This window comes from Pan troglodytes, chromosome 15, assembly GCF_028858775.2.
Source record: "Pan troglodytes isolate AG18354 chromosome 15, NHGRI_mPanTro3-v2.0_pri, whole genome shotgun sequence".
Taxonomy (NCBI): domain Eukaryota; kingdom Metazoa; phylum Chordata; class Mammalia; order Primates; family Hominidae; genus Pan; species Pan troglodytes.
In genome coordinates, this window is record NC_072413.2 from 34008533 (window position 1) to 34027192 (window position 18660).

The 18660-nt window shown below is 37.8% G+C and overlaps 1 protein-coding gene and 1 non-coding gene across 18 annotated transcripts in view; both read right to left on the minus strand.

Annotated features, from left to right (window-relative positions):
- RALGAPA1 (Ral GTPase activating protein catalytic subunit alpha 1) overlaps positions 1-18660 on the minus strand; it is a 270569-nt gene that overhangs the window by 235314 nt on the left and 16595 nt on the right. For all 17 annotated transcript variants that reach the window (XR_010150907.1, XM_001141541.7, XM_063792836.1 and 14 more), the window contains 2 exons: positions 1527-1637; positions 882-931 (listed from right to left, as the gene is read on the minus strand). Coding sequence is in view for 12 of the 17 variants with exons in the window: in XM_001141541.7 (XP_001141541.2) it covers positions 882-931; positions 1527-1637 (161 nt within the window). In the remaining 5 variants the exon portion in view is untranslated. The remainder of the gene's footprint in view (positions 1-881; positions 932-1526; positions 1638-18660) is intronic.
- LOC112205504 (small nucleolar RNA U13) lies at positions 12770-12873 on the minus strand. Its single transcript, XR_002939454.1, has one exon. It is a non-coding gene; the product is annotated as a small nucleolar RNA U13 (small nucleolar RNA).

Consider the following 18660-nt stretch of genomic DNA (forward strand, 5'->3'; position numbering starts at 1 on the left):
ATGAACCTCCCACCTCAGCCTCCGAAAGTGCAGGGATTACTTTGAACCACCACATACAGCCAAGAGTGAATTATCTTTAATTAGCACCAGACAGAATAGCTCAATCTTCAGAAACTGATTTCCAAATTATTTTCTATGCATACTCCTGGCTTTCTACAGGTCTCGAAATTCTCAGTGAAGATCAGAATACTCCTATAATTCTCAGTGAAGATCAGAATACTCCTATGACTGTTTATCTGTTTACTTTGAAAGACAATAAAGAGCAAGGAGTTATTTTAAAAGGGGAGTAAAAGGGTCTTAATTTTTAAGTGTGCTAAAAATTAAAAAAAAAAACTAGCAGAGCATCAAAATTTTGTTCATTTACCTATGAGCTATGTTTCCTGACTTTTATTTATAAAGACTTGCCCCATTTCCAATCTAATGTAAAATGACAATTTTTAAAATATTTAAGACTATTTTAAACAAGTTTGCAATGAAAAGCAGTGAACCAAGAAACAATAAATCCCTCAGGCACATAAAAGTTACAGGAATATACCTTCTTAGGTAAGAATGTTTTGGAGTTAAAACAAAATCAAATTTTCCATTTCAGTAAACCTTCGACAAATTAAAATTTTCATTGTTTGCAAACACACTGAATATCATACCAATTTTGTGGTGTCAAATGTATAAAAACATAATTATATCTGTACCAAAAAGTAATACATTGTACCTCAAAAAGTATAGGATTCAGTCAGGCATATTTAAAAAATTTAGATTTAGTTCTTAGAAAGGCTGGCAAATTCAGAGTGTTTCATTACATGTTTTATAATTTAAATATATTCCTTTGTATGTTCCAAAAATTATTTTTGAAAAAGGGAAAAGTTAGGTTCAGAAGCACTTACCTCAAAAATAAAAAGTATAGCATCCAATTCCTCTCTTTGAGACTTGTGACCTAAAACATTTTTATAAGAAAACATTTAAAACATATCATTTTGTCCTCATTGTTAACAATCACTTAATGAACTTAAAATATTTCAAGAATGAAGGTTTTTTTTTTCCCAGCAATTATTTAGTAAAATGTTTAAAGCATATTCCATTCATTGTGTAGAAAATATCACAGTCACTCTCTTTACTCTTTTGAGTACTGTAATTAAATTTAGGTTCCACATATTTATGTCTAGAAACAAATCATGATATATTACAAAGAACTTCAAATAAGCTCTGAAAATGAAAATATGAAAATGACTGCTCAAATGTGACATATGCTCCTAGGGCAGAACCAAAGAAGGCACAATGAGGGAACAAATCAACCTGACCAGTGAAAAAGCAAATCTTCAAAGCCATTGTAAAGTAATAAGGATAGTAATACTAACCCATCAGTTGTCTTTAAAATACAGGTCACTAGACCTATGATAGTAGTGTGAGAGGGAAAGCAAAAAGCTGTCCGACAAAAATAAGTGAAACAATATGTCCAACAGCCTTTAAGTTATGTTTATGACAATTATTAGAAATATTAACATAAGCCAAGATATATGTTAGCATCTTACCTTTCTGTTTAAGACTAGCTTCAATAGTCACAAAATTTTCAAAGAACACATAGTATATATGTGAAAAATGTTGGTCGAAAAACTGTTTAAGATCAATAGATTCTGCATTCTCTGAAAAATAAAAAAAAATTACTGATTATTTACATGTATGTTAAATCAAGTTTAGCAAATATTCAGCAACAAGTTTCCTTCAAAGTCAAAGAACTGCTCCTAAAATTCTATTCTATTAAAATATTTACAATATATATTTCTATGTCTATATCCTCGTTCTTAAAACTTTAGTCTTTGTCGATTTTAGTTTTAATTTTAAAAACTGATCAAGAAAACAATGGCTCAGAAAAACTTATTCAAAATCATTAATCATACCAAAAAAAGAAGTTAAGTTCTATTTTCAATTCACAGCTACAGCTTTCCTAACTTCTCCCCAAGACAGTTTAAAATCAGAATAATAATTTATGATGTCTGAAGGCCAGGTACGGTGGCTCACGCCTGTAATCCCAACTTTGGGAGGCCAAGGTGGGCAGATACCTGAGGTCAGGAGTTCAAAACCAGCCTGGCCAACACAGTGAAACCTCATCTCTACTAAAAATACAAAAATCAGCTGGGTGTGGTGGCGTGCACCTGTAATCCCAGCTACCTGGGAGGCTGAGGCACGAGAATCACTTGACCCCAGGAGGTGGAGGCTACAGTGAGCCAAGATTGCGCCACTGCACTCTAGCCTGGGAAGACAGAGTGAGACTCTACCTTGGGGGAAAAAAAAAAAGAAGAATTTATAATGTCTGAAATATATTTATTCTGTAAATAGGTACCTAACAATAGGCTTTGTAAATAGGTACTTAGGGATTAAAAAGCTCAAACACAGACAGTACTGCTCTAAAGAAACTGTCAGTAAGAGCAGGGCATGCAAAATTAAATGAATAACTATATGAACAGTAGAAAGTGTTAGTACTAAAAGTGAGATGTCAAAGTATATGGCAGTTTAGAAACACAAGAGTACGTTCAAAGCTCAATAAAGCACAAAGGTGGGGAAAGAAAAAAGGCCTGACAGAGTACATAATATCTGAAAAGACTTTTAAGGACAGGAAGAACACTAGACATAAAGTGGTGGAGTTGAATGGGAAGGGCGTTCAAGGCATAAAAAATACATGGAGCAAGAAAAACGTGAGGTATGCATGTATACATATGTAACAAACTTGCACGTTGTGCACGTGTACCCTAGAACTTAGAGTATAATAAAAAATTTTTTTAAATTTACTATTTACTATGAAGCTTTAAAAAAAAAAAGTCAAAGTGGCCTGGTTCTCTCATAATCTCTGAGATCCAGATTGGAGAACTGTAGTTTCTGGGTCCCTCTTGGAAGAGATTAGCAAATGCATAACCAGCAATCTGTCTCAATCAGTGCTGTCTCCTAGAAATATAATGCAAGCCACAAATATTAGCTACATATGTGATTTTAAATTTCCTTGTAATCACATTTTAAGAAATAAAATGACACGGGGAAATTAATTGTAATAATATATTTTGTTAACAAAATATATTTAAGATACCATTTTTAAGTGCTACCAATAAGAACCTATTAACGAAAAAAAAAAAGAAAAGAAAAACGTGAGGTATGATAGTATCCAGAAAAATAATCCATTTTGGCTAAAGCTTAGAGCATTTTAATAAAAATAAACAAGTAGACTTGAGATATGCTTGCATGTACTTATGCATATGTATATGTATTTATGCATAGAAGATACCAAACAACTAGGCAGCGTTACCTCTAGGGAGCATGACTAGTTTTATGGTTGCTTAGTTCATTTTCAGGGTAAGTGAGAATGCTGGTGAAAAAGAGTGGAGAAATTCTACTTTATGTACTTCCTACTATTCCAAATTGTTTACAAAAAGCACATTACTTCTTTTACAATACAAAATAGAATTTTTTGTTTCTGTTTTATTTTTTTGAGATGGTGTCTTGCTCTGTGGCCCAGGCTGTAGTGTAGTGGTACAATCTCGGCTCCCTGCAACCTCCACCTCCAGGGTTCAAGCGATTCTCCTGCCTCAGACTCCCGAGTAGCTGGGATTACAGGTGCCCACTATCACACCTGGCTAATTTTTATATTTTCAGTAGAGATGGGGTCTCACTATGTTGGCCAGCCTGACCTCAAGTGATCCGCCCGCCTCAGTCTCCCAAAGTGCTGGGATTACAGGCGTGAGCCACTGTGTCCAGCCTCAAAACATAATTTTAAAAGGCAACTGAAAAAATAAAAGATTTTTGAAAGGAAATAAAGAAACTATTCATTGTAAATAAACTCAAGTTAAAGGTAAACATCAATTAATTTCTTAGAATGCACTAAGGCTCAACATAAGATTTCAAAATAAAGTACAGTAACAACATATAGATAGCACTTTAAACTCTTTCATGTATTATCATATCCTATGAATATTCATTACAATTTTGCGGGGGAGACAGGGTCTCACTCTATCACCCAGGCTAGAGTGCTGTGGCATGATTACAACTCACTGCAGCCTCAACTTCTTGAGTTCAAGCAATCCTCCCACCTCAGCCTCCAAAAGTACCTGGGACCCAGGTCTCCCCACCACACCTAGCTAACTTTTGTAGAGATGGGGTCTTGTTATGTTGCCCAGGCTGGTCTCAAACTACTGGGCTGAAGCAATCCTCCTACCTTGGTCTCAAAGTGTTGAGATTACAGGCGATAGCCACAACACCTGGCATAGTAACTTTTTAGTGATGTCTTATCTATGTGATTTTCCAAGACTGTTTTTTGTTCTGCCATTCCAAAAGGAAAGGGATATATGCCTTTCCTCTCTATTCCCTTGGATTCTGTACATTTCTCTTTTATGGAAAGAACAATGTTTCAAATGTCTTATTGTCTTTCTTCCAGGACTAGTCTAGCATCTTTAGAATAGAAACTATGTCTACCTCAGGATTTCTAAAAATTGGCACAATGCTGAGCAAACAATATGTACTCAAATGTGTTTTATTACTAACAAAATTAATTATTTTTACTTCATTATATTCAGTTCATAAAATATGGAAATTTTTACCTTGGAAAAGACTGCATAACCTACTGACAGGCAAAATAGAACTGCCTCCTCTTGACTGGAATTAGAATACCCAGATTTCACTCCTGTCTGTAACACTTACTACCTATGTGACTTTTCACAGAACTAGACAAAATTATTAATAATGTGTAACACAAAGCGAATGTTTTCTAAACAATGCACACTATTCTCAGCACTCCACAGAAACTAATTCCTATAATCTACATAGCAATACTATGAAATTAGTACCATTATTATCTCCATTTTACAGGTGAGAAAATTTAGGTACAGAGAGTCTAAGAAACGTAGCTCATAAGAAGTAGAGTCAGGATTTAAACAACAGGTAACCCTAGATCTATTCAGCCTCCAATGTAATACATCTGTAAAAAAAGAATACTAAATATTTATCTATTATCTGCCTATAAGAATAATAGTCATCAAATACTAGTTAAATATAGTTTATCAAATATCAAAATAAAAACACATACAACTGAAATAAAGAGGAAAGGTGTTCTAGTTTTCCCACAGAGTAGTTTAAAGAATTATGAAATTAGAATAAAACAGGCTTGGGCTGGGCAAGGTGGTTGACATCTGTAATCCCAGTACTTTAGGAGGCTGAAGTGGGAGGGTTGTTTGAGGCCAGGAGTTTGAGACCAGCCTGGGCAACACATTGAGATTCCATTTCCACAAAACTAAAAAATCAGCCAAGCATGGTGGCATGTGCCTCTAGTCCCAGCAACTCTGGAGACTAAGGTGAGGGAATCCCTTGAGCCTAGGAATTTAAGTTAAGTTGCTGTGTGCTATGATTGAGCCAATGCACTCCAGTCTAGACAACAAAGCAAGACCTTGTCACTAAAAAATAATAATAATAATAATGAAATAATAATAAAGAAATAATAAATAATAATAAAGAAATAGGCTGCTATAATTACCTCTAAATTTCCTAAAATTAATGTTTCAAAGACACAATGTTCGAGGAAAAAAAAGAAAATGAGAACAATAACAAAGCAAACCAAAAAAACACAACAAAAGCAAACATGAATCAACTCAAGATTTTGTGACATATTAGGAGCCAAAGTATTCTCTCTCAATTTCCTTCCCATAAGGCATGCTAACAAAGTCTGGAAATTATTTACTTTCTAACGCTAATAAAAATGATCAAAATTAGGCTGGGCGCAGTGGCTCACGCCTATAATCCCAGCACTTTGGGAGGCCGAGGTGGGCGGATCATGAGGTTAAGAGATCGAGACCATCCTGGCCAACATGGTGAAACCCTGTCTCTACTAGCTGGGCGTGGTGGTGGGCACCTGTAGTCCCAGCTACCAGGGAGGCTGAAGCAGCATAATCGCTTGAACCCAGGAGGCGGAGGTTGCAGTGAGTCAAGATTGCATCACTGCACTCCAGCCTGGGTAACAGAGCTAGACTGTCTCAAAAAAAAAAAAAAATTATTGCTAGAGAAGAAGGACATTTTATAATAGTTAAAGGGTTAATCTTTTAAGAAGATATAACAATTGTGAACATATATGCACTTAACAACAGAACTCCCAACCCCCAAAGCAGAAACTGAACAGAACTGAATTGAAGGAATATACACACAATTCAACAATGGTAATTTAAGAGTCAACGCTCTACTTTCAATAATGAATAGAACTAGACAGAAGGGAAAATAGAAGACCTAAACAATACTATAATGCAACCAGATCTAACCGACATCTATCGAATGCCCATCTAACAACAAAAGAATACACAGTCTTTTCAAATGCACATGATATACCATCCAAAATAGACCATATGTAAGGCCATAAAATAAACTTCAGTAATTTAAAAGGACTGAAGACAAAGTATGTTATCTGGCCACAGTGGAATGAAATTAGAAATCAATAACATAAGGAAATTAAGAAAACTCACAAATATGTGGAAATTTAGCAATACACAACTAAATAACCAATTGGTCAAAGAAAAATCACAGGAGAAGTTAGAAAATCTTTGAGATGAATGTAAATGAAAATACAACATACCAAAACTTATGGCATCCAGCTAATCCAGTGCTGACAGAAAAATCTATAGCTTTAAATTGCTATATGAGAAAGAAATCTGAAAATAGAACCATAATGTTCCACCTTAGGAAGTAAGACCATTGGCTGGGTGCGTTGGTTCATGCCTGTAATCCCAACCCTTTGGAAGGCCGAGGCAGGAGTCTCAATTGAGCCCAGCAGTTTACGACCAGCCCGGGCAACTTAGTGAGACTCCATTTCTACAAAGAAATTAAAAATAGCCAGGTGTGGTCATACATACATATGAAAATAAAGAGCAAACTAATTCTAAAGCACAAAGAAGGAAATAAAGATTAGAAAGGACATAAAAGAAATAGAGACCCCCCCCAAAAAAATCATTAAACAAAAATTGGTTCTTTGAAACACTCAAAAAACTTGACAAACTGTTAGCTAGACTGTCCAAACTGAAAAAGACATAAGATTCAAATCACTAATCTGGACTGGAATATAATACATTACTACTAACCCTACAGAAATAAAAATTATAAGAGGATACTATGAGCAACTGTATGCTAGCAAATTACACAGCCTATATGAAATGAACAAATTACTAGAAAGTCACAAACCACCAAAACTGACTCAAGAAGAAATAGAAATTCTGAAACAACCTACAATGAATGAGAAGATTGAATTAGTGGGGGAAAAAAAACTACTTCCAAGAAAAGCTTGGACTCAAATGGCTTATGGGTGAATCCTACCAACTCTTCCAAAAAATAGAGTATATTTCCCGCTCATTCTATGAGGCCAATATTCTCATATGAAAATCAGACAAAAACATTACAAGAAAAATACAGACCAACATCCTTTACGAATATGAATGTAAAAATCCTCAACAAAATACTAGAAAACTGAATCTATCTATCTATCTATCTATCTATCTATCTATCTATCTATCTACACACACACATACACACACACTCACTATGACTAAGTGACATTCATCCCAGAAGGCAAGGTTGGTTCAACATATAAAAATCAATCACTGTAATACCTTATGTTAACATAAAGGTCAAAACTCACATGATAGTTTCAATAGACACAGAAAAAACATCTGACAAAACCCAATATAATTTCATCCTAAAGATACTCAAAAAGCTAGGAAAAGAAAAGTATTTCTTAACCTGATAACAGGTATCTGAAACGGTCACAACTAACAACACACTTAGTGATAAAAGATTGAAAGCTTTACCCCTAAAAGCATGAACAAGACATGGATGTCTTTTTGTTATTTTTATTTAATATTATACTGTAAATTCTAGCCAAGACAATTATGCATGAAAAAGAAATAAAAGCCACACACATTGTAAAGTCCAAAGCATTACTATCTCTACTTATAAATGACATGATCTTGGATATCGAAAATCCTAAGGAATCCACCAAAAAATCCTATCTGACTGACAAACAAGCTCAACTAGGTTGCAGAATACAAGATCAATAAGAAAAATCAACTGTATTTCTATACACTGGCAATGAACAACCTAAAAGTGAAATTAAACAAACAATTCCATTTACAATAGTTTGAAATAGAATAAAATACTTAAATTTAACAAAAGAAGTACAAGACTTGTACACTGCAAACTACAAAACATTACTGAAAAAAATTAAAGACTAAAACAAATGGAGACATTCTGTGTTCATGAGTAAGACTGAATGCTGTTAAGATAGCAACAGCCCCCAAATATACCTAAAGATTCAATGTACTCTTTTTTTTCTTCTATTTTTTCTTTTTTTGAGACAGAGTATCACTCTGTTGCCCAGGCAGGAGTGCAGTGGCTCAATCTCGGCTCATTGCAACCTCCGCCTCTCAGGTTCAAGAGATTCTCCTGCCTCAGCATCCAGAGTAGCTGTGATTACATGCATGTGCCACCACACCCAGCTAATTTTTGTATTTTTAGTAGAGACGGGGTTGGCCAGGCTGGTCTTGAACTCCTAACCTAAGGTGATCCACCCGCCATGGCCTCCCAAAGTGCTGGGATTACAGACATGAGCCACCACACCCAGCCTCAATGTACTCTTTACCAAAATCCTAACATAGTTTTTTTGAAAAAACTGACAAGCTAATCCTAAAATTCAAAAGAAAATGCAAGTGACCCAGAATAGTCAAAACAGTATATATATATTTTTTTAATGGAGTCTCGCTGTTACCTAGGCTGGAATGCAGTGGTGCAGTCACAGTTCACTGCAGCCTCAACCTCCCAGACTCAAGCAATCCTCCCACCTCAGCCTCCTGAGTCACTGGGACTACAAGTTTATGCCATTACACCTGGCTCATTTTTTAAATTTTTTGTAGAGACAGGCATTGCCACATGTTGCCCAGGCTGGTCTCAAACTCCCGGACTCAAGTGATCCTCTCACCTCTACTCCCAAAGTCCTGAGATTACAGGCATGAGCCACCAAGAACAATGGTGGAGAACTGACATTGTCTCATTTCAAAACTTACTACAAAGCTACACTAATCAACAGAGTGTAGTACCGGGATAAGGACAGACATATAGATGAATGGAACAATTGAGAGTTCAGAAATAAATCCTTACACTGATGATCAATTGATCATCGACAAGGGTACCAAACAACTCAAGTAGGAAAAGGAGGAAAAAAAAAGTATTTTTAACAAATGGTTGACTTTTTTTTCCTCATTGAGTTGTTTGGTACCCTTCAAAAGTCTTTTCAACACACAGTTGAAAAGAATGAAGACTATACTTGAAAAATTAACTCAAAATGGATCAAAAACCAAAAACCTAAATGTAAAAACTAAAATTATAAAACTCAGAAGAAAACATGACCTTGAATCAGTCAATTCTTTCTTAGATATGACACTAAATGCACAAGCAATAAAAGAAAAAATAAATTTGACTTCATCAAAATTCAAAACCTTTTTGCTTCAGAGGACACTATCAAGAAAATGAGAAAATAACCTACAGAATGCAAGAAAATATTTGCAAATTATATACCTGATTTTAAAACATTAGTCTCCAGAATATAGAAAGAATTCTTATAATTCAATTGTAAAACAAAAATTTTTAATGGTCAAAGGATTTGAATATATATTTCTCCTAAAAAGATATACAAATAGCCAGTAAGCTCATGAAAAAACGTTTAACATCATTAGCCATCAGGGAAATGCAAAGCAAAACCACAATGAGATACTATTTCTAACCCACTATGATAGCTATAATCAGAAAGACAGACAATACCAAGTGTTGGCAATATGGGAAAATTTGAATCTTTGTACACTGCTGGTGGGAATATAAATGATGAAGCCACTCTGGAAAACAGTGTGGCAGGTCCCTAACAAGTTTAATATAGAGTTATCATATGGCCCAGCAATTCCATTCCTAGAACATTATATACCCAAGAATTGAAAACATAAGATCAGGCTGGGCAACATGGCAAAAGTGTCTCATCTCTATCAAAAAAAAAGAAAAAGAAAGAAAATGTATGCCCACACAAATGTTTATAATGTTATTATTCATAATGGTCAAACAGTGGAAATAACCCAAATGTCCATCAATTGATGAACGGATAGACAAAATATGGTATAATCCATACAATGAATATTATCTAGCCGTAAAAAGCACGAAATAGTATTATAAGCTACAATGTGATGGACTTTGAAAACATTATGCTAAGTGAAAGAAGCCAGACACAAAAGGCCATATATTTATTATTCTATTTATATGAAACATGCAGAAGAGTCAACCACAGAGATGGAAAGTATCTAATGGCTGGCAGGGGCAGGAAGTAAGGAGAAATGGAGAGTGATTGCTAAAAGGTATGAGTTTCCGTTTCTTTTCCTTTTTTGCTGATCTATTCCTTTTAGCTCATCTAATATTCAACCCCTTGACATCCTAATTTGTGAGATCTGCCAGACCCTACCTGGCTAACTGAATCTGAGAGCTATACCTTCTTGGCCAGGCTGAAAAGAATTAACCTAAAAAGAAGTTGAAGAGCTCATGGAGATCAGACTGAGAAAAGCAAAATTTTTTTTCCTAAGTCTAGATATTACAAACTGTTATATCATCAAGTTACTGATATTTATTGCAAGCAAATGCATTACCTTCACATTTATGCAGTTGAAGACTAGCTAGTTACTAGTATACCATTATTACAGAATACAAAATAATGTTATTTTTTAATTGAGTAGTCCGATAATAGGCGAGTAATCAAAATACAGTACTACTGGTCATGCATGGTGGTTCACATCCATAATCTCAACACTTTGGGAGGCTGAAGTGGGAGGATAGCTTGAGGCCAGGGGTTTGAAATTAGCCTGGCAATATAGCCAGACCCTATCTCTACAAGCAAATAAATAAATAAAAATGAAACAGTACTGCCAGTATTCTGTATCTAATTCTACATGTCCAAAACAGATAATTTCTTGATTCATTAAATCATTTCCCTAACACTCAAAGACATTATTTTGGATACTGAAAATAATTAAACATATGGTATCTGGAAATTTAAAATCTAAAGTGGCTAAAACAAATATAGGCAGACATTTTATAAACATTAAGTTTTTGCACAATGCAAATACTTTAAATTATAAAATGTGTTTAATAAAAATAATTACCCGTTCTTTTTTATATCTTGTTCCTTGAAATCTGAAAATGATGGATCTGATCTGATCTCTATCTGATCTGATCTTCACAGATAGCTTGAGAACCATTTGAATAAATAGATACAGTGCTTTGCAAATACTTTAAATTATAAAGAAGTAAAAAGAGGTTTTATATACTGGAAAATGCATTACACTGAATAAGGAAAATCCTATTATACTGGGAAGAGAAAATATACTTTGAAACAACAGAGGATAAAGGCAGAGGAAGTTAATTCTAAATGCACAGTATAGCTCGTGTTCTCAAACTGTCTGTGAAGGACCAGTTTTTTTGCTTTTGTTTTTAAATTCCAATTTGTCACAGACCAATGCTTTATGACAAATGTATTACTAGAAAATAAGGTGAAAAGCACCAGGATTGATCTACACCCCATTTCATAAGACAAGTCCACTAATCACATGCTTGGATATCACAGTACTGTCAAGCTGAGATGACCTTCTCAACACACTCAATTTCCATAATTAAGCTGTTGCAGAACTGTAATAACAGTCAGTAAACTAGTACCAGTTTGTGGACTACATTTTGAGTAGCAGTGGTTTTGACTATGGGAAGAAGGAATGGGCCAGGCACAGTAGCTCATGCCTGATACCAGCACTTTGGGAGGCTGAGGTGGGTGGATCACTTGTGCGCGCTCAAGAGTTCGAAACCATCTCTACAAAAAAATACAAAAAATTAGCTGGGCGTGGTAGTGCACACCTATGGTTCCAGCTACTCAGGAGGCTGAGCTGGGAGAATTGCTTGAGCCTGGGAGGCAGAGGTTGCAGTGAGCCGAGATTGTGCCACTGCACTCCAACCTGGGTGACAGAGTGAGACCTTGTCTCAAAAAGAAAAAAAACATAAGAGAAGGAATGATACAGAGTTTCAGTGTGTAGGCTGAACAGCCTTGATAGTGGTGCTGGAGGTAAGAAATATGTTCCTGTTATAAATTCACCAGTAAAACAGGGTTTTAAAAAGTAGAGTGCTACAGTCAGAGAAGTGGCATCATCTCCACTTCTGAAATCTTCATTAAAATCTGGTTACCAGCCAGGCGCGGTAGCTCAGGCCTGTAATCCCAGTATTTTGGGAGGCTGAGGCGGGCGGATCATGAGGTCACGAGGTCAGAAGATCGAGACCATCCCGGCTAACCCCGTCTCCATTAAAAAATACAAAAAATTAGCCGGGCGTGCTGGCAGGCGCCTGTAGTCCCAGCTACTCGGGAGGCTGAGGCAGGAGAATGGCGTGAACCCGGGAGGCGGAGGTTGCAGTGATCCGGGATCACACCACTGCATTCCAGCACTCCGTCTCAAAAAAAAAAAAACAAAAACAAAAAACTGGTTACCAAATCCATAAAGTATCTCTCCACAGTATCTCTCACAAACACTAGTTCTTTTCTATTTACCTTGCTATTAAATCGAAATTTTAAGGTCGAGGCCTAATATCTTTATTTTTAAAAGCTAGAAGGACCACTGCCTTCCACTTGCCTGCATTCATGTCTGTGCTCTTATCCTAACTGCTTTTCCTTCATGTCTTTTTTCAAAAAAAATCATATCAGACGAGTAATGTGCCAACATCATAAAAAGGTTTGTGGGAGGTACATCTCATATATGAGTGTGAAAACCCAATCATCATGCTTATGAACTACAAAAGGCTCTCTTCCTTCACTTCTATCTATTGAAATGTTAATCATCATCTTCCAAGGCACAGATCAAATGTCCCTGCCCCATGAAGCCTTCTCTGAGCCACTCATTTAGATATGACTCTTCTCTTTTATACTCATGTTTCATATTTGACACATGATTCTATTTTACTATACCATTAACTCCTTTACTCCTTTACAGTTACCCAAAATTTAGCAAAGCACTGTATCTATTTATTCAAATGGTTCTCACACTATCTGTGAAGATCAGATAGAGATCAGATCAGATCCATCATTTTCAGATTTCAAAGAACAAGATATAAGCAAGAACGGGTAATTATTTTTATTAAACACATTTTATAAGAAATGGCATATTTACAGTAAGTGGCTTAGCCCTAAGAACAATTGATGGAAAAGGGAAGACGACTGGGAACCTTGAAGCTAACAACCTAAAAGAATTTACATTAAAACAACAAATTTTTGGTAACACAAACACACCTCTTATCCTAGTTATTCTATTTTAGGTTTGGGTGGAGAAGGAAAGAGTAATTGTTGCTAGGTGAATTCCTTGCATTTTTTGAAATAAATACCAACAAGAAATTTTATTTCCTTTCATTCATTTAATTCTCCTTTGTTTTCTAACACCTAGCTTAAATAATTTTCTAATTTACCCATTTCTTTTTTTTTTGAGACAAGGTCTTGCTGCAGCCTCGACCTCTGGGCTCGTAATTCTCTCGCCTCAGTCACCCAAGTAACTGGGACAACAGGTACATGTCACCACACCCAGCTAATTAAAAAAAAAAAAAAGTTGTAGAGATGGGGGTCTCACTATGTCGCCCAGGCTGGTCTCAAACTCCTGGGCTCAAGCAATCCTCCTGCCTTGGCCTCCCAAAGTGCTGGAATTGCAGTTGTGAGCCACTGCACCCAGACCCTAATTTACCCATTTCTAATAAAGACTGAGACAGAAGAACAGAATCTAAACCACATCAAGATCATTCAGGGATTTCTACTCAGTTTTTTATTTTATTTAATTTTTTTGAGATGGAGTCTCACACTGTTGCCCAGGCTGGAGTGCAGTGGTGTGATCTCAGCTCACGGCAACTTCTGCCTCCTGGATTCAAGTGATTCTCCTGCCTCAGCCTCCCAGGAAGCTGGGATTACAGGCACCCGCCACCACGCCCAGCTAATTTTTTGTATTTTTAGTAGAAACGGGATTTCATCATGTTGGCCAGCCTGGTCTCAAATTCCTGACCTCGTGATTCACCCACCTCGGCCTCCCAAAGTGCTAGGATTACAGGCTTCAGCCACTGCACCTGGTACTCAGTTTGTTTTTTTAAGAACAAATTATACTTCTTAACATTAAGCAAGTCACAACATCCCTGATTCAATTTTATTTCCTTAAGGTTCCTATGAAAAGTCAAATGATGCTTGAATTTTTTCCATAAACTGTGGTTCAAATTCATTTTTTCATTCATATTTGAGGTGTTATTATTTTAATTTTATATACAGGTAAACTGAAGATCAAAAGTTTTAAATAAATAATATAGCTGAAGCCAGGCACAGTGGCTCATGCCTGTAATCCCAGTGCTTTAGGAGACTAAGGCAGGAGGATCACATGAGGCCAGGAGTTCAAGACCAGCTTCGGCAACATAGTGAGGGGTGGAGAAGCTACCCAATTCACAAATTCTTTGCTCAATTAAACTCTGTTAAATGTAATTTGTCTAAAGTTTTTAACAAGGAAGATTATCTTATACCCTCTGCCATAATGTCATATTTTTCAGTTAAAGTCCTGTTTTATATTTTTGTTTGTTTTTCTCTATTACATTATGGACCTTAGTTTATGAACCAAATTTCTTTGCACCGATACTTAAGACAACCCAAGGAATGCTGACTTTAATGTCTTTTCTATCATTGTCCATTGCTTGCTCATGAGTTGCTCACAAAACAGCAATTTTGCTCCCCTCAAACCTAGTATATTCATTCATGAACTAAATAATATTTACTGAACACTGATTATATGCCAGGCGCCATGCTAAGTCTAGGAATATGAACATGAAAAGATACACATCTGCCCTCAGGAAGGCAAGCAAATAAATAAATATGTTGTAATAAAAAAATCAAACTACTGGAGGGAAAGATGCTCAGTGTACAAAAAACTCCTATACCTACATGATAGGGAAGACTTCATAGAGGCTATCTATCGATTCTGCCCTGAGATTTTAAAGAAGACTAGAAGCTTTCACATATAAGGGTGATGGGAAGGCAGTCTAGTATAAATATCATTAGCTACGGCACAGGTATCACAGACTATACATGTAAAGGATCTAGAATGCACCCTCCTTATAAGAATCTAATGCCTGATTGGTGGTGGCTCAGGCCTATAATCCCAGCACTTTGGGAGGCCGAGGTGGGTGGATCACTTGAGGTCAGGAGTTCAAGACCACCCTGGGCAACACGGTGAAATCCCATTTCTACTAAAAATACAAAATAGTCAAGGGTGGTGGCACACGCCTGTTGCCCCAGCTACTAGGGAGGCTGAGGCAGGAGAATCACTTGAACCTGGAAGGTGTAAGTTGCAGTGAGCCGAGATCGTGCCACTGCACTGCAGCCTGGGTGACAGAGCAAGTCTCTGTCTCAAAAAAAAAATCTAATGCCTGATGATCTTCTGAGGTGGAACAGATTCATCCCGAAACCATTCCTCACCCCCACTGTCTGTAGAAAAACTGTCGTCTACGAAACTGGTCCCTGGTGTCAAAAAGTTTGGGGACCACTGATATAAAGAGTTAGAAGAAAAGAGATCTGGAGGACAGAACACCAGAAAATATCAACATTAAAGGTAGGATTTGGTTACATAAGAAAAGTTTGGTCAAACACAAAACACCAGGGCTTGAATCACAGGAGCGTAAGTGAAGCCACAAATTCCATTTCACAGCAGCTCTGGGCCCATGAAGTAGTCACCACGAGCAAAGCTCACCCTCCTGAGTTGAAAAAAATTTATAGACAAGAAGTCAGAATTGGCCGGGCGCAATGGCTCATGCCTGTAATCCCAGCACTTTGGGAGGCCAAGGAGGTGGATCTCTTGAAGCCGGGAGTTTGAGACCAGCCTAGCCAACATGGTGAAACCCCATCTCTACTAAAAATACAAAAATTAGCCGGGCATGGTGGCATGCACCTGTGGTCCCAGTTACTCCAAAGGCTGAGGCATGAGAATAGCTTGAACCCAGGAGGCAGTGGTTGCAGTGAGCCGAGATCTCACCACTGCACTCCAGCCTGGACGACAGAGTGAGACTCGTCTCAAAAAATAAACAAAAAACAAAAACAAAAAAAGAAGTTAGAATTGAAGTTAAACTGTGGCAGACATGTTCAAAGAATTGTGGGGATCTTTGGGCAACAATGATATTGGAATGGTGGTAATATGAGGAAATAGTACCATAGCGTTAGAAACCTTGGAACAGGCCAAGCGCAGTAGCTCAGGCCTGTAATCCCAGCACTTTGAGAGGCCAAGGCGGGCAGATCACTTGAGGTCAGGAGTTTGTGACCAGCCTGGCCAACATGGTGAAACCCCATCTCTACTAAAAATACAAAAATTAGCCAGGTGTGCTAGCGGGTGCCTGTAATCCCAGCTACTCAGGAGGCTGAGGCGGGGGAATTGCTTGAACCAGGGAGGTGGAGACTGCAGTGAGCCTAGATCGTGCCACTGCACTCCAGCCTGGGTGACAAGAAGAGACTGTCTAAAAAAAAAAAAAAAAAAAAAGAAAACTTGGAACAAGTATAAATAATCATTGTTCAGCAGAGAAATTCAAGTCCCCTCTCCAAAGGGCCAATTTTATTATTACGTAAAAATCAGGTCATGTACATTTTCATATTAAACTTTTTGTTAAACTTTTGTAACAGAAGTCTGCAAAAGGGTAATCGCTTAAATGGAATAGTAGCGTAGTTATTTAAGTATATCAAATACAGTGAACATGAGAAGTTAAAAGAGCAATTTCATTATCTATTAAAAGTCCTTAAAATGGTAGCAAGAGATGAAGCAGTCTTAAGATGATAAGCCAGGTATTGAAGTCCTTGATAAACTTAATGAAGTGACCCAGGAGGTTGAGAAATAAGAGCAGCGACAAAGTTTGAAAGATGGTGTGCTCCAGCAGCATGCACCCCAAAACAAGAAGAATTTTCAGATGGGTGCTGAAGTATAATAGCAGCAACAGAGGCATAACAGTAGCAATATTACAATAGTAGGAAGGCTGACTTCTTCAGGCATGGGAGAATCCATCACTTATTAGAGCACGGATACAAGGAGATCTGCATCTTCAGAGGAGAATTAGAATTCAGATAAGGGCATATGCAACATATGTCTTTCACCTTAACTTAACGTGCAAAGTATTTACATTAAAAAGGTATAATCCCGGCACTTTGGGAGGCCAAGGCAAGTGGATCACCTTAATTCAGAAGTTCGAGACCAGCCTGGCCAACATGGCAAAACCCCGTCTCTATCAAAAATACAAAAAAATTAGCCGGGCATTGGTGGCAGGCGCCTGTAATCCCAGCTACTCGGGAGGCTGAGGCAGGAGAATTGCTTGAACCTGGGAGGCGGAGGTTGCACTGAACTGAGATCGCGCTATTGCACCCTAGCCTGGGAGACAAGAGCGAAACTCTGTCTCAAAAAAAAAAAAGTATGGGCTGGGCACGGTGGCTCACACCTGTAATCCCAACACTTTGGGAGGCTGAGGTGGGCGGATCACGAGGGCAGGAGATCGAGACCATCCTGGCTAACGTGGTGAAACCCCGTCTTTACTAAAAATACAAAAAATTAGCCCGGCATGGTGGCGGGCGCCTGTAATCCCAGTTACTCATGAGGCTGAGGCAGAAGAATGGCGTGAACCCAGGAGGCGGAGCTTGCAGTGAGCCGAGATCTGCCACTGCACTCCAGCCTGGCCGACAGAGCGAGACTCTGTCTCAAAAAAAAAAAAAAAAAAAAAAGCATGCATTTGCAACACTGTCACCTAAAAATTATTTATATAATAGACATCTTGAAGAATGTTATTACACTGCTTTGTTTTTTTATATAATTCAACTACTTCAACATTTAGCTGAAAAGGGAGGCTAGGATCAGATAACAGATTGCCTTAAATATTGGCCAAGGATTTTGTACTGTATCACATAGGCAAAGGAAAGCCATAGAGGGTTTTAGAGCAGTTAGTGACATGCTCTTTTGGTTTTTTTGAGACAGAGTCTCGCTCTGCTGCTCAGACTGGAGTGCAGTGGCGCGATTTCGGCTCACTGGAACCTCCGCTTCCTGGGTTCAAGAGATTCTCCTGCCTCAGCCTCCTAGGTAGCTGGGATTACAGGCGCCTGCCACCACGCCCAGCTAATTTTTGTATTTTCAGTAGAGACGTGGTTTCACCATGTTGGCCAGGCTGGTCTCGAACTCCTGACCTCAAGCGATCCACCCGCCTCAGCCTCTCAAAGTGTTGGGATTATAGGCATGAACCACCATGCCAGCTAGTGACAAGCTCTTAATGTGCTTTAGAAAGATTGCTACAGGACCTGGCTGGGCATGGTGGCTCATGCCTGTAATCCTAGCACTTTGGGAGGCCAGGGCGGGTGGACTGTTTGAGGCCCAGAGTTCAAAACCAGCCTGGCCAACATGGCGAAACCCCATCTCTATTAAAAATACCAAAACTAGCCGGGTATGGCGGTGCATGCCTGTAATCCCAGCTACTCAGGAGGCTGAGACATAAGAATTGCTTGAACCCGGCAAGTAGAGGTTGCAGTGGGCTCGTGCCACTGCACTCCAGCCTGGG